This window comes from Heterodontus francisci, chromosome 19, assembly GCF_036365525.1.
Source record: "Heterodontus francisci isolate sHetFra1 chromosome 19, sHetFra1.hap1, whole genome shotgun sequence".
Lineage (NCBI taxonomy): Eukaryota > Metazoa > Chordata > Chondrichthyes > Heterodontiformes > Heterodontidae > Heterodontus > Heterodontus francisci.
The window spans coordinates 17,520,517-17,536,516 of NC_090389.1; the positions used below are offsets into that span (position 1 = coordinate 17,520,517).

The window sequence follows — 16,000 nt, forward strand, 5'->3', positions numbered from 1 at the left end:
CTACCTACAACTCACTGGCTAGCACAGTGCAACTCATTAGCTGATACAGTGCTGTTAGTAGACACAGGATAAACCTCACCTCTATGTTAAGCCACTATCAGTCTGGACTACATTCATATTAAAAAATCTTACAAGGAACAGAAAGAAAATCAGTTTGGTGAAAACACATTTTAATACAAGACTTCCAACATACAGTGCCTAGTGGCATAAATAAAATGTTTACTAATAACTGTAAAAAGTAAAATCGCTAATGCATTATTCTGTTTTGATTTGCCTGCCAATCACCATGGTGATGGATGAATCAGTTCTCTCCTGGCCACTGCAGATCCAAGCGCACACGCAGGGCATGTGTGCTGTGTTCTATTATGGCTTCAAGATCCCATGGCGTGTGCGCGCATTAAGCCAGCTCTAGAGCTGGACCACCCAAGCTAGCGCAGCACACGATTATTGCAATGGTTTTTGCGAGTCCAAGTTCCAAATACCATCTCTTTGCGGTTCAGTCCAGTAAAGTGTGGCAGACATCACACCTACATGATATCCTGTGAAAATAATCATCTTTAAAAATAAAAGCAGTAAAATTTTTTTAAAAATCCCTCTAAATTAAAATTTATAAGGTGATCTATGAGTGGGAGGAAAGATAGAGAGAGAAAAAGAGGGAAAAAAATCAAAACCAATTTCATTTTAACAATTCCTAAGAAGCCAAGCGTTTACAAATTGCAGTATGCTTTTAATAAAAGGATTGAGGCTGTATCAAAAATTTAGTAAAAAAATTAGATTGATTTTTTTATTTTAATCATTTCTGGCTGACTAGAATATAATCTACCATAAGACCCCTGTACGTCTGCAGCCAAGGAGCTGAGATGGGAGTAGCAGGACCCAACAAATGAGCAACTTCATATTAACTGCACAGATTGGAGGGAGAGAGGGCATAAAAGAGCAAAAAATGGGATGCAAGAGAGAAAAGAGAGAACTCAGAAATAAAGAAAATGTGCAAGGTGGAGGAGAGGCAGGTGAGAAGGTGAACGGCACACCAGACTTTAGCATGAAAAAAGCATGTGAAGCGAGAGATGTGCAGCACCTTCATGCAGGCTGATGATGTGCCGTACAGCCTCGCAAGAACATTCGGCGCCAAACAGCATGAATGACCTGGTGATATTAAAGGAAACATAATTAGAGAACCAGTGACACAGAGGCCAGACAGCAAGAAATGATAACAAGCAAAATGAAAGTTGACAAGATGTTCCAAGAGCCAGAGCAGAGAAAAGTTCTACCTTAAAACAATTAACATGGCCAAAACTAGAAGTATATGTTTAGGTACTGTTGATTAAATGTAAAACAAACTGATTTCAGTACAGTCTCTGACATTTACATTAGGCTACCGTTGTTATACTTCTGTTGCTAGACACGTGTGAATAGAAAACAGTACAATTAGTGTTAAAGGCAAACCGTATCAAACATCCCCCAGTGCTGCCCGTGGTCTCTTTAGCATTTTAAAACAAATGTTCTGAAGCCTGCGGTAACAATGTACTGAAAAGATCAAGGAAACAATGCTGACTGGTGGAGACCATCCTGCTAAGCAGGGGAGGTGATGAACCGCATAAGGGCTGCAGCGAAACTCCAGCATTACTTGGCTTCCAAACCAACAAACCCAGTGCTCAAAAAATTAAAAATGGTGGCAGGCTTCCATTCCCTACAGACAGCACTGGTGTGGAAAGGGGTTGGCGGGGGTGGGGGGGGGGGAGGGGGGGCAGTGTCGGGGGAGCATGGGGGTTCCAGTCTCCTTTATGTATTAAGGTGGGACGTAGGGTGGTGGGGATCTGTATGGGGTCATGTTCTTTGGACGGCAGCCTTTCCCTTCCATTGGCGCTGTGAAGGGTGGCGGAGGCTGGTAGGGGGGTGCATTGGGATCCTCTTCTCTCAGAGGGGTATATTCACCAATCAGATCCTGACCCAGGGGGATGGCCTCATGGCTGGACTGGCTGGGATACTCTGGAGGAGGAAGAGGGGGCTTTTCCTCCTGGAGGATGAGTGGGACACTTGACGAAGGAGGGGGCTTTGAGTCATCAAGTTCATCTGCGAAAATGATGGGTACACCCTTCTTGATGAAGGTGGCTTGGTCCTCGATAGTGAGCTTCCCTTTTCGTTTCTTGCGATAGCAGATCATGGCAATGATACCAGCAATGAGGAGGATGGCAGCTACCACCACTGCTGGGATGACTGTGTGCAGGTACACGTCATCGTTGCTGGTCCTGGATGGCCCCTCGCCCGCAGCAATGGACACGGTGGGGTCGATGGGAGGCGCTCTTGGCTGAATCGCTGGTATGAACTGCATGTTCTTACAGCCACCCATTCCAGTAACAGACACGTTGATGGGGGAGAACTCTGGCTCCATAGTTGCCACAAACACTGGATTAAGTTTGCCATGGTCATCCGCAATGCGCCTGCTCAAAGATCGAATCTGCTCCTCCGGGCAGGGGTCAAGTGGGAGAGTGTTGTTAGTCCATTCAACCACAATGGAGCCTTTAGAGATGCTGTGCAGGGTCACGGTGCTGCTATTGCGGTCGCCGAATGCATCAGCCAACTTCTTGAGCAGTTGGATTTTTTTGTTAACATCGTTCGCCACCTTCCTGTGATCCCCATGAAACCGAGCGGCGAACTTGGCGCTCGACTTGCCACCATGAGGCCGGCCATGCACGTGGACCTCAAAGGCGTCCACTGCCGTCAGGCCACCCTTGTCTGCGGCATGCATGAAGTACTCATGCTTGCCTTCGTGGCCGGTGTCCGGCAAGCCATACAGCAGCTGGCTGGTGCCGTTGAACTTGACCCACGAGTTCTCGGTGAGCGGCTGCTGCTCCCTGAGCTTGAGAGTTAGCTGCAACTTGTCGGTGGTGCCATCCTCCTTATCATAGAATGTGTCAGATGGGATCTTAACCTCAAAGTAGGTTCCCACCCACGAGTCCACGCGGTCAATATGGTTCGTGAGCTTGGGTGGCTGATTGTCGCCAACTGGCGGCCGGAAGGGCTTGGTGGCATGGACAGGACTGGTTGTGCGCCTGGCGGGTGGTGAGGTAGTCTGCAGCTTGGTGGTGGAGGGTTTGCTGGTGATCCGCGGCATCTTGGGTCGCCCCTTAGGCTTCCTGGTGCTTGCAGTAATGGTCGTTGGAGTTGTAACTTGTGGCTTTAAAGTGGTTACCCGGGGTTTCTTCGTTGTGCGTGGAGATGGCACAGCCGTGGGCTCAACGTAACCGGGCTTGGTTACGGTTGGTTCAATCTGACCGGGGATGGTTGTACTTGATTTTTCCAACACCCTGGTTGGCTGCACAGGACCCAAAGTGGGAGTGTGGGTAATTGTATCCTTTGGTCTGACAGTTTTAACGGGCCTACTTATCAGCGGTTTCCTGATTGGTGGTGCTGCTCTGTCCGTGGTGGGAGCAATAATCGGAGAGGTGGGTGTTGGGACTATATGAGGAGGTGGTTCTCTTACAGCAGTTGTTGGTGGCAGCGCTACAATGATAGGTGTTGGAGTGAGATTTATCTGCCTTCGCACTCTCTTAGTCACATGCAGTTTCTTGTTGGCAATGTGCCATCCTACTACAGGATAGCCAAGCTGAGCAGACATGGTCCCCTCCTTGGCAGGGATCTCCACACTGCTGATGTTAGGGACATTGTTCTGATTTAAGAAACATCCAATCTTCCAGGACAGCAGAGCCCCGTTCTCCACTACCTTCTTGGCATTCCCAGGCCCAGCCATGAAGGCAGACATGTCGAACAGACGGTTGTTGACAACTGGAACGAGCTTCATTTGATGGAGTCCCACCTCGGAAAACTTGTGCATTCTGTCCAAAAGTCCAACACGTTGCTTGGCTGTCATCTTAGTTAGGTCAGCATCCAGAATCACAGTCAAAATGGTGAGGGGTTCTTCATGTCCACAGACCGATGATGTAACCTCATTGACCAATTGAGATGACAGGGTGAGGGGAGCGCTGTCTAATGGGTCGTCTGGCAAAACCTCAATGGAGAAGACATCTTCAGCAAAAGGCACAAGGCTTCCATTGGTAGCCAGCTCCAGGGCAGTGGCTGAGATGTAGTGAACTCCTCTGTCTGTGTCCAGCGGGAGCCCCTGAAGGGAGTGACTCACCGGATCCCAATGCAGCCATGAGGGCAGTGTCTCCTTCCCAGACTCTGTAATCTAGAAAAAGACAAACATTGACTTACTGCCTCTGGTACGGCACTTTTATATTTAATCTTAGAACACAGGAATAAAAGCCATTCATTACATTTGGAATTATTTCCCTGAGGAAGTAATTAGGAATCCTGATTCGTTTTTCCCACTCTCCCAATTTGGCAATATGTACCATTTAGTAATGCATGGCTCAGAGCATCTAAGGCATCTCTCATGACATATTTGCTCAACTGGCAACAGATGCTTCAATTCCAGATACCAGCTTTACAAATAATGTATCATGTGAGGGCGAATGGGACTGACTAGATCGCTCGACGGAGAGCCAGCATGGACTTGATGGGCCAAATGGCCTTATCTGTGCTGTAGTGTAGTGACTGTATAACTGGTAACACACACAGCTACTGTATTTGCAGAGAAACACCTGGGCCTGAGGTCATTTTGGTTCATCGAATGTAAATGCCACTCTGTCTGTAAAGCACCTCCTTCAGTATCTAAATCTCAACTCAAGACTCAGCCCTCCAGTACAGTAACCCCCTCAACCTATCCCTCCAGTATTGTAACCCTCCCAAAGCCCATCCCTTCAGTACTGTTAGCCTCCCAAAGCCAACCCCTCCAGTACCTTGACTCTCTCAAGGCCCATCCCTCCAGTATCGTAGGCTAGAATTTTAAAAAGAACTACTGGAAACAGAAACAGAACCTGTAGGGTACTTGCAAGTACAAAACCTGCTTTTTCTCTACATATTTTGACTGACCTCTGCTGAGTATTTTCAGCATATTTTAGAAATATAAGGCAAGTCAGTCAGCATTTGCAGCTTTTGATCAGTGCTGTTATCAATTCCATATTCTGGTTCCTATAATTTTATTTTGATTAATTAGAAGGCTTTCACGCAGAACTTTTTGCCGAAAGCTTTCTGAAAGCTTATATAAACTAAACCAGTGGGAGATCCACTTTATATTTCAACTGTAACGTGCTCAAAGAAATCAACAAAGTTTATCAGGAGGCAACTTCCAAACTCTGCCGTAATTTTTTTAAAAAAGTTATTGTTGTATGGGTTCTCATCCAACCTGCTGCATAGAAATAGAGTCCATTACTTTGTCTGTTATGGACTTTAGACTAATGGGTCTATAGCTGCCTGGGTCAAACTTGTTACCCTTTTTAAAATATTGACAAATTTTCTTGTTGCAAAACTTTGGGAGTTCAGCAATGCCTATTGATTAATTACAATAGAGGCTCTATAAATCTCCTCTCTCGTTTCCTCCAGAGTTCTAGAATATAAAGCACCTGGGTCAACAGAAATTGTCACTGTCATGTCCCTTTCACTTATTGACAGGAATGAAGCAGAAGTCTTTGCCAAGTGGAAGCACCATTAATTCAGACCCAATATGTAAAGATGTTTAAAAACCAGTCGCATTCAAAATCTTGCCCCACCACCCAGCTTTATGCAATTCAAGAGGGCAAAGATTTGTTCAGTTGTCTGAGACTGCAAGTTTGAGGGAGGTGCCAAACCACATTTAAATAAAAAGCATAATTCTGTTTGCTTGGTTATGCAATTTGCAGTTGCATTTGAGTTTAGCTGACAGTTATGCAAATCCATAAGCATTGAGAGAGGGAGTACTTATGCATGGACTGTTTAAATTAAGTTAGTTTGGAATTCCAAAGAGCTAGACCTGGCAAGTTGGCTCCTGCACTTAGACTATAAGAAAATAACTATATAAAATAGTTGATTACTGAGATTTCCACATTATTTCCTTTTTGGCATATCATCTACTGTAAATATATAAATTACTGAGTCAACAGTTTGTTGCTCAGTTACCTCTGAGTCAATAAGTTGTGGGTTCAAGTCCCACTTCAAAGACCTGAACATCTAGGCTGATACTCCAGTGCAGTACTGAGTACTACAGCATTGTCAGAAGTGACTTTTTCAGGTGAAATGTCAAATTGAGGCCCCCCCCCCCTGCCCTTTTAGGTGGACGACAAGATCCATGGCATTATTTTGAAGAGTAGGAGGTCGCCACACAGTCGCGTGGCCAATATTTATCCCTCAACCAACATTACTAAAAAAAAAATGATCTAATTATTACATTTCTGTTTGTAAATTGCTTTGGGATGTCCAGTGATCATGAAAGGCACTAGATAAATGTAAGCTTTTTTCTGCATTATAGTACTGTAGTTTATTTTCTTGTTGATCTACTGATCTACTAAATTTGCTAAAGTTTGAAAACCTTGACACTGCTACTTTCCAACGACTTGTCAACAAATCCAAAGACCAAAGCAAAGCTTCAAGAAAGGGAAAAAAAAAAACAGAAAATGCTGGAAATACTCAGCAGGACTGGCTACATCCGTGGAGAGAGAAACAGTTAATGTTTCAGGTGCATGACCTTTCACCAGAACTGGAAAACTAGAGAAAGGATTTGTTTGTTACCATTGGCATATTACCAAATCTTTTGAGATAAAGGTTGATGAAATTACAGTATTCACCAAGACAGCAGAGGAGCTAAGAGCTATGCAAGTAATCTAAAACACAGAAGTTTAAATATCCAGAATAAGAAAAGACCAAGAAGCCTCAGCCATAGATATTTCAATATCCTCCAAGATACTGGGCGTGCTATGAAAAACTGGATAGCAAGCCTCTTGATTGGTCATATTGCTCTATGTGGCTGCGGATTCTGTTCCTAGAAGTTGCATCTACACAGACAACCCTGAAATTAGTGACATTTTAACTGATGTGTTCAAGGCTTCCCCAATACTAAGAGGCCACAAACTAAAACTTGTAACTTCCTTAAAGCTAATGGTCAATGGGGATGGAGGAAATGCAGAACCTTTTGCAGCAATTAATTTCTTTCCTCTCTTTAAAGCTGCCAACCAACAGGGTTGTTATGAGTCTAGGATAACGTCCAAGTAAAACGACCCTCAATCTTTTTGCGCAAGGCCCAGGCTGATGTTGAAACTGTCCAGTACTTGACACAGCCACATGGAGCCCTCACTGCACAGCCTCATCTATTGGTAGAAAATAGCAATGAGGAATTTCCAATTCACTCCTTGGTCCCATTGTTGTCAAACAGTGAACCAATACATTCCGAAATGCAGACAGACAGCATCATTTCCAGTGATCCACAACGCATAAAGCTTGAATTGCCTTGGAACAATGCCACAAACGTAACCTTCAGTATGGATGTTATTGTGCATTAATGCAGGATTGTTTGAAGCTTCTTGTGTTGATGGGCTGCACAAATGCATATGCATGGAGCCTTCCCTAAAAAGCTGTGGATGCTGGGTCAATTTCAAAACTGAAATTTTTGTTAGGTGAGGGTATTAAACAGAGGTTTTAGTTTAGTTTAGAGATACAGCACTGAAACAGGCCCTTCGGCCCACCGAGTCTGTGCCGACCATCAACCACCCATTTATACTAATCCTACACTAATCCCATATTCCTACCACATCCCCACCTGTCCCCATATTTCCCTGCCACCTACCTATACTAGGGACAATTTATAATGGCCAATTTACCTACCAACCTGCAAGTCTGTTGGCTGTGGGAGGAAACCGGAGCACCCGGAGAAAACCCACGCAGACACAGGGAGAACTTGCAAACTCCACACAGGCAGTACCCAGAATTGAACCCGGGTCACTGGAGCTGTGAGGCTGCGGTGCTAACCACTGCCATGGTTGGGGTGGGGGGGCACATTACAATTTTTGTCTTACATAGGGGGCCAGTGAGAAAATTTTGGAAAGATTGACATTAAAATTTTATCTTACTATTAATCAAAACAAATGTGCATTTTTATGAAGAGACTTTAAATGAGATGACCAAATTATTTGACTTACTTTCTCTTCACTATGTAGGACACTGAATTAGTGAGATACCTGGCACAAGTAGTCATTATTTGCCCGCACACTTCTTGTAGGGATGCAGAGTATTCCAGATAGATGTCCGTCTGTCAGGGGTGATCTTGATTGCTCTCTCCCTACCTGCCCCTCTCTTCCCCTCCCTCCCTCCTGACACAGCCCGCCCCTCCCTCTCCCCAACCACTTACCCCTCCTGGTCCCTGGAATTGTAGCCCCTCAATCATGTACAACCTTCATTTACAAAACAGATCTTTATGATCTCTTTCAGAATCCTTACTTGCAGCTTTCATCCAGAAACGGATAAACGTCCATTTATATGAACGTGTATGAGGAGTGAAAAAGTGGGAGAAGAACGAAAAAGTGCAAAGAATGGGAGCGCATGTGCAAAAGTGAGAGAAAGAGCGAGAGAAAAGTGTAAAACAGTGAATGAAACAGAAAGAGACAGAGACTGAGCCACATTGTCAGTTTTCAACAGCTGCAAAATGATCTAATATAAAGAAGATGGAAAAGGTTAAAGAATGCCAACTTCATAAGTTGAGAAAGCCCTGAAAAAGTACTTAGATGAGACAATGGGACAGCTGTGGCAGATCACCTGCTGGGGCTAGAATCTTCCTAACTTACACAAACCTGCAGATACTAGTGTGTGCTGTTATCCCATATTTATCCTCCATTCACCCCCACCACCTACAACCTCTGAAGTGAACAACCAGCCCTGGAATGCCTGATGACCAACTGCACCAGCCTCAGGGCAGAGTAATCCCAGGTTCTGACTGCCAGTCCACAGCACTTCTCCAGCAGCCACCAGGTGGGACTTGGCATTGTTTGCCCGGAGCATTTGGAGACCAGTGGTCACAGTCTGTCAGAGGGGAGCCACTAAAGCAGGGTCAAATACAATTCTCCTGCTAACAGCAAGGATGTTAATCAGACATGAGCACTCATTTTAGGTTGGCCATAGTATTGAGGGCATGCTGCACTGTTGGAGCTACTGTCTTTTGGATGCTATTGGATGGTGCAGTGCGGGCAGCACAGTGGCGCAGTGATTAGCACCACAGCCTCACAGCTCCAGTGACCAGGGTTCAGTTCTAGGTACTGCCTGTGACCGTGTGGGTTCCCGCCGGGTGCTCCGGTTTCCTCCCACAGCCAAAGACTTGTAGGTTGATAGGTAAATTGGCCATTATAAATTGCCCCTAGTGTAGGTAGGTGGTAGGAGAATGGTGGGGATGTGGTAGAGAATATGGGGTTAATGTAGGATTAGTATAAATGGGTGGTTGTTGGTCGGCACAGACTCGGTGGGCCGAAGTGCCTGTTTCAGTGCTGTATCTCTAAATAAAAATAATAGAGACCTTATCTCTCAGGTGGACGTAAAAGATTCCACTGAACTATTCTGAAGACAGGCAAGGGAGCTCCCCCTGGTATTCTGGCCAACATTTATCCCTCAACGAAGACCAATGAAAACATGTGATTTGGTCATTTATTTCATTGCTGAGAGTGGGAGCCTGCTGTGTGCAAACTGGCTGCCATATTTCCTACATTACAGCAGTGATTTCAGTTCAAAAGCACTTCATTGGCTGTAAAGTGCTTTGAGGTGTCCTAAGGTCATGAAAGGCATGATACAATTGCAAGTCTCGCTCTCTCTCAATTACTTCTTGCAGTAAGCTGTTGTGTTCATCACGGTTTTTTTTTTTATTCGTTCATGGAATGTGGGCGTCGCTGGCCAGGCCAGCATTTATTGCCCATCCCTAAACACCCATGAGAAGCTGGCGGTGAGCTGCCTTCTTGAACCGCTGCAGTCCTTGGGGTGTAGGTACACCCACAGTGCTGTTAGGAAGGGAGTTTCAGGATTTCGATCAACGACAGTGAAGGAACGGCAAGATAGTTCAGAGTCAGGATGGTGTGGGGCGTGGAGGGGAACTTGCAGGTGGTGGTGTTCGTATGCAACTGCTGCCTTTGTCCATCTTGTATACGGTACACACAGCAGCCACTGTGCGTCAGTGAAGGGAGTGAATATTGAAGATGGTGGACACGGTGCCAATCAAGCCGCCTGCTTTGTCCTGGATGATGTTGAGCTTCTTGACTGTTGTTGAAGCCGCACCATTCCGGGCAAGTAGAGAGTATTCCATCACACTCCTGACTTGTGCCTTGTAGATGGTGGACAGACATTTGGGAGTCAGGAGCTGAGTTACTCGTCGCAGCATTCCTAGCCTCTGACCTGCTCTTGCAGCTACAGTATTTATGTGGCTGATCCAGTTCAGTTTCTGGTCAATGGTAACCCCTAGGATGTTGAAAGTGGGGGATTTAGCAATGGTAATGCCATTGAACATCAAGGGGAGATGGTTAGATTCTCTCTTGTTGGAGATGGTCAGTGCCTGGCACTTAAGTGGCATGAATATTACTTGCCACTTATCAGCCCAAGCCTGGAAGTTGTCCAGGTCTTGCTGCATCTGGCACAGGTTGCTCCAGTATCTGAGGAGTCACAAATTGCACTGAACATTGTGCAATCATCAGTGAACAGCCCCACTTCTGACCTTATGATGGAGGGAAGGTCATTGATTAAGCAGCTGAAGATGGTTGGGCCTAGGACACTCCCCTGAGGAACTCCTGCAGCGATGTCCTGGACTGTGATGATTGACCTCCAACAACCACAACAGACTTCCTTTGTGCTAGGTATGACTCCAACCAGAGACTTTTCCTCCTGATTTCCATCGACTCCAGTTTTGCTAGGGCTCTTTGATGTCATACTCGCCAAATGCTGCCTTGATGTCAAGGGCAGTCAGTCTCACCTTACCTCTGGAGTTCAGCTCTTTTGTCCATGTTTGGATCAAGGCCGGAACGAGGTCAGGAGCTGAGTGGCCCTGGCAGAACCCAAACTGAGCATCAGTGAGCAGATTATTGCTGAGTATGTGCCGCTTGATAGCACTGTCAAAGACCCCTTCCATCACTTTGCTGATAATCAAGGGTAGACTGATAGGGTGGTAACTGGCCGGGTTGGATTTTTCCTGCTTTTTGTGGACAGGACATACCTGGGCAATTTTCCACATTGTCAGGTAGATGCCAGTGTTGTAGATGTACTGGAACAGCTTGGTTCGGGGGCACAGCTAGTTCTGGGGCATAAGTCTTCAGTACTATTGCCGAAATGTTGTCAGGGCCCATAGCCTTTGCAGTATCCACTGCCTTCAGCCATTTCCTGATATCACGTGGAGTGAACTGGACTGGCTAAAGACTGGCATCTGTGATGCTGGGGACATCAGGAGGAGGAGGAGGCGGAGATGGATCACCCACTCGGCCCTTCTGGCTGAAGATGGATGCAAATACTTCAGCTTTGTCTTTCGCACTGGGTACCCTCATTATTGAGCCTTCTCCTCCTGTTAGTTGTTCAATTGTCCACCACCATTCACGACTGGATGTGGCACACTGCAGAGCTTAGATCTGCTCCGTTGTTTGGGGATCACTTAACAGTATCTATCGCATGACAGATAGCTGGGTTGGAAAGTAAGACACTTTCCCATTCTAGCCCTCCCAGTGTCAGCATCCAAGTGCTACCAAGCTCGGGTACACAGTAGGTAGGTACAAAGAAGGGCTTTCTATACTCTGCCCTAGTTTAAAATGAATCAGTGTGGTGTTATTTAATTTCCTGTAACAATCATTCTATGGTCTCTCAGAGTGAGATTGACAATTGAGTGACAAGTCTAGGGTAGCTTCGTGCTGTGGGCCCGTGCCCACTAGGAGCTGGACTGAGGTAGCCCAAACTCATTTCGCCCCTTACAACGGGTGGACTTCCACCCTGTCAATCTGGGTTCGATCTGAAACGGAGTACGAGAGACAAAAGGTTGATTGCTTTAACCCAGTTCAGCCCTATGAGCATCTCAATTAATAAAAACGTACTTGTAAGCAGGACAAAAGCACAGCGCCAGCTCCGTTTAGTTAGGGCACAAGTGGTGTAAAATCGTGCTGGATCGCAGGAACCAAATGTGATCCTGGCAACAAGCTCAGCATCTTTTACAAATGGTCCTTTGTGCACAGGGGACAAGGGAGGGATGACCCACTTTTCATTGCAGTTAGGTCTGGTTTAATCCCACGAGGACTATGCAAGAAAGGCAGCTAATAAAGTATTTAATGTCTGCTAGGAATACTGCCGATCAGTTACTGCCCAACCTGACAGCAGCACTTCTAGCCCATCCCTCACTCTTTCAAGCTAGTCTTTCCACAAAATTAACAATTACAGAATTACTTTTTTTTTTGGTGGAGTGTAAAGGAGAGTTAAACAATGCTTTGAAACACCTTCCAGACTGCAGGACTGCAATGTGAACTTGGAGATCCATCCCATGAACAGTCTGTCAGGGGTGGGCATTATTAACTACAACAGAATTCTACCTTTTCATCTGCATCGAACACAGAGTTGAAGTTCAAGGCCCACCGAACTTTGTGCCAGACTGACAGCTTCTCTAGTTTTGCAGTGCCAAGACTGGAGGCATGGCCACTTTACAAATTGATTATTGGAAGGTGAAGGAAGAAATGCCTCATAAAATAACCACCTCCATGTGGCAGCGGCTGACATGAAGGGCTAATGGCCCACAATTTCCCACAGCTCAACACTGACAAGAATTAAGCGTATCTTGATCAACAACAACTTGCATTTATATATTGCCTTTAACACAGTAAAACATCTCAAGTGACCTCACCGGGGCAGAGAGATTAAAATTGACACTGGTCAAAGAGGTAGTTTTTTTTTTTTTAAAAGGAGTGTCTTATAGGAGAGCAGGGTGGAAAAGTAGGAGAGCGTTAGGGAAAGAATTCTAGAGCTTAGGGCCTAGATAGCTGAAGGCACAGCTGGCAATGGTGGGGTGGAGGAAGTCAGAGAGATGCACAAGAAGCCAGAGGAGGAGGAAAGTTGAAGGGTTGTAGGACTTTAGGAGGCTATAAATAGGGAGGGGAGGGGCCATGGAGGGAATTGAATATGAAGATAATCATTTTAAGATCAAAGAGTTGATGGGCTGGGAGTCAATGTAGGCTAATGAGCACTGGAGTGATGGGTGAAGCGATACTTGGTGTGGGTTAGGGTACAGCACAGTGGCGCAGTGATTAGCACCGCAGCCTCACAGCTCCAGTGACCCGGGTTCAATTCCAGGTACTGCCTGTGCGGAGTTTGCAAGTTCTCCCTGTGTCTGCGTGGGTTTCCTCCGGGTGCTCCGGTTTCCTCCCACATGCCAAAGACTTGCAGGTTGATAGGTAAATTGGCCATTAGAAATTGCCCCTAGTATAGGTAGGTGGTAGGGAAAATATAGGGACAGGTGGGGATGTGGTAGGAATATGGAATTAGTGTAGGATTAGTATAAATGGGTGGTTGATGGTCGGCACAGACTCAGTGGGCCAAAGGGCCTGTTTCAGTGCTGTATCTCTAAACTAAAAACTAAACTACAGGCAGCAGAATTTTGGATGAGCTAATTTTTATAGAGAGTGGAACAAGAGAGGCCAGCTTGGAGAACACTGAAATTGTCGAGTCTGGAGGCAACAAAAGCATGGATGAAGGTTTTAGCAGACAAGCTCAGGCAGATGGGTGACATTATGGAGGTGGACGTATTCCATCGTGGGGAGGGTGTGGATTAGCTCCTGCCTGCAGCTCAGTGTTAACTAGTTTGCACACACAGGCTGAACGTGTGCAACGTTGGGGTTCTGTTTGACCCGGATCTCGGTCCATTGCCAGGACTTGCTTATGATGCCCTCTGCCTCACCCAGACCTTCATCTCAGATATTAGATGAGTGGTAATGACCTGGAACTTGCTGTTGACAAGGGTGGTCGAAACAGAGAGTCAATGATTTCAAAAGGAAATTGGATGAGCACTTGAAGGATATAAACTTGCAGGGCTAGGGGATCAAGTGGGGGAATAGGACTGACTGGATTGCTCTACAGAGAGCCAGCATGGACTCGATGGGCGAATGGCCTCCTTCTCTGCCATAAATGACTGTGTGCAGTGCTAACTGCCCAGCTCCAACTCGCTGGAACTTCAGCTTAAAACACTCTCCTTCAACATTCCCCAACATCTGGCCAAGCTCCACTGCTCCGTGTTCCCCAGTCTTTGCCCTCAAATCCATTCAGAGTCTTGCTCCACCTCATCTGTGCAATCTTTGCCAGCTCCACAAATTACATTTCCACTCTTCCAACTCCAGTTTGCCACTTATTCCTCACTCGATATCTTCACAGCCTGTTCTTGTCTTTGCTAAATCGTTAATCAGACTATTCGCTCTCTTTAAAAGTCTCCAGACCATTCTCTTAGACTATCCCTTTGCTCCCCTTAATCTCAAGGGACTCACTGTTTCCTCTTAAATGTAAAGTTAATTTTAAAGGTGACTATAAACAGAAGCTACTATTGTTTTCCCAGGTTCCTGGCAGATGCTGTATGAATAGCCACAATGGCTCTGCTGGGCACCATTCTCCAGGGCGCATTCTGGCTGATCATTCAGAACCAAGTTAGATAGGTCTTCCTCAGCCATCAGGGCAAGTTCTACACTCTGGTTGGGTGCAGCTCCAGCACCAGCACAACACGATCCAGGACAAAGAAGTTAGGTTGACTGGCATCCAACCCACTGCTTTAAACCTTCACTCCTTCCATCATCAGCACACCATGGCTGCTGTGTGTCGTACCTATAGAATGCAGCAACTTGCCAAGGCTTCTTTGACACCACCTCCCAAAAAACAGTGACCTCTACCACCTAGAAGGACAAGGGCAGCAAGTGCATTTACTCAAGGACATGTAAACTTCTAGCAAGATTATGCGGCAGTGATCAGCAGCAGGAAGTGAGCCTCGGTTCACTGGTAGCAATAATGCCCTCTGAGTTTAAGCACCACTCCAGCCAGTCCTGACAAGTGGAGACAAGAATACTGCGTTCTCATCCAGTGGGGTACTTGTATCCAGAGGGAGTGCAATAGTACCCCACCCCACTCTATCGAATATATCCAGCCCTCCCGGAAAGGAGTTGTGAATCAGCCTAACATGTTGATGTAAAACAGGGATTTTGTTACAGAAAAAACCACAGTGGGATCTACTGGATGTAAAGCAGCGAAAGAAATGGGTTGTCTCATCTCCCATTAGGAGATGGAGGAGGAATATAAGGAGGTGGTGATGGAGAAGGAATAGGAATGTGGGGAATGAGGGGTGGGGGGGGGGGGGGGGAAAAGAGGCGGTGGAATAGGAATGGGGAAGAGGGAGGAGGAAGAGGGGAGGAAAAGGAGGAGGAAGGGGAGGAAACAGCACAGCAGCAGTAGAGACCCCATTTAATTTTTTCCTTCCCAGACCCTTAGACCTTGAGGTTAATTGCAGCACACCAGTTACTGCCCTGGCTGGTATCAGTTAACCTGGCAGAGACCAGCAATCGAGCGTTGGATCATTTGGCCTGAATGGGTCAGTACCACTCTGGACTGTGCCTTTACTCACTTACCCATCAGGGGAGTAGAGAATTCCAACTTCAAGAGGGATAGTGGACACAGCGAGTGGGTGTTATTTGGAAGCTTTTCATTAGCCAAGGTAGAAAAGAATTTGGGCTGATAATTGACTGCTCGCTGAATCCAATGCACAGCTGTTATCAACAAACTAATCCAGCGATGGGATACATTTCAAGGACATTTGATTAGATCAAAATTCAGGCTATTTTAGATCCTTCATAACTCATTGGTAAGGCAGATTTAGAATATTGTGCCATTTGGAAATTTTGACCTTCTGAAGGGCACTGATGCATTGGCACAACTTCAAACCAATGTAGCAAGATTGATTCAGAAACTGAGGGAAAAACTTCAGATTGTGAAGACAAGCTGCCAGAATGGAACTCGTTTTTACTGGAATGAGGAAAGGAGATCTAACCCTGACTAAATTGTTCAAGGCACCGTCTGGTGTGGCACTGGGGCAGCATTGCGGATTGACTGGTATCAGGACCCCACCTCAGCTGAGGGAGAGGGGTGAACTATTCAAGCATCCTGC

The 16,000-nt window shown here is 46.0% G+C and overlaps 1 protein-coding gene across 3 annotated transcripts in view; it reads right to left on the minus strand.

Moving 5' to 3' along the window:
- Positions 1 to 153: 153 nt before the first annotated feature.
- dag1 (dystroglycan 1) overlaps positions 154 to 16,000 on the minus strand; it is a 112,125-nt gene continuing 96,278 nt past the window's right edge. For all 3 annotated transcript variants that reach the window (XM_068051410.1, XM_068051411.1, XM_068051412.1), the window contains exon 3: positions 154 to 4,189. In XM_068051410.1, the coding sequence (XP_067907511.1) occupies positions 1,790 to 4,189 (2,400 nt within the window). In that variant the 3' untranslated portion in view covers positions 154 to 1,789. The remainder of the gene's footprint in view (positions 4,190 to 16,000) is intronic.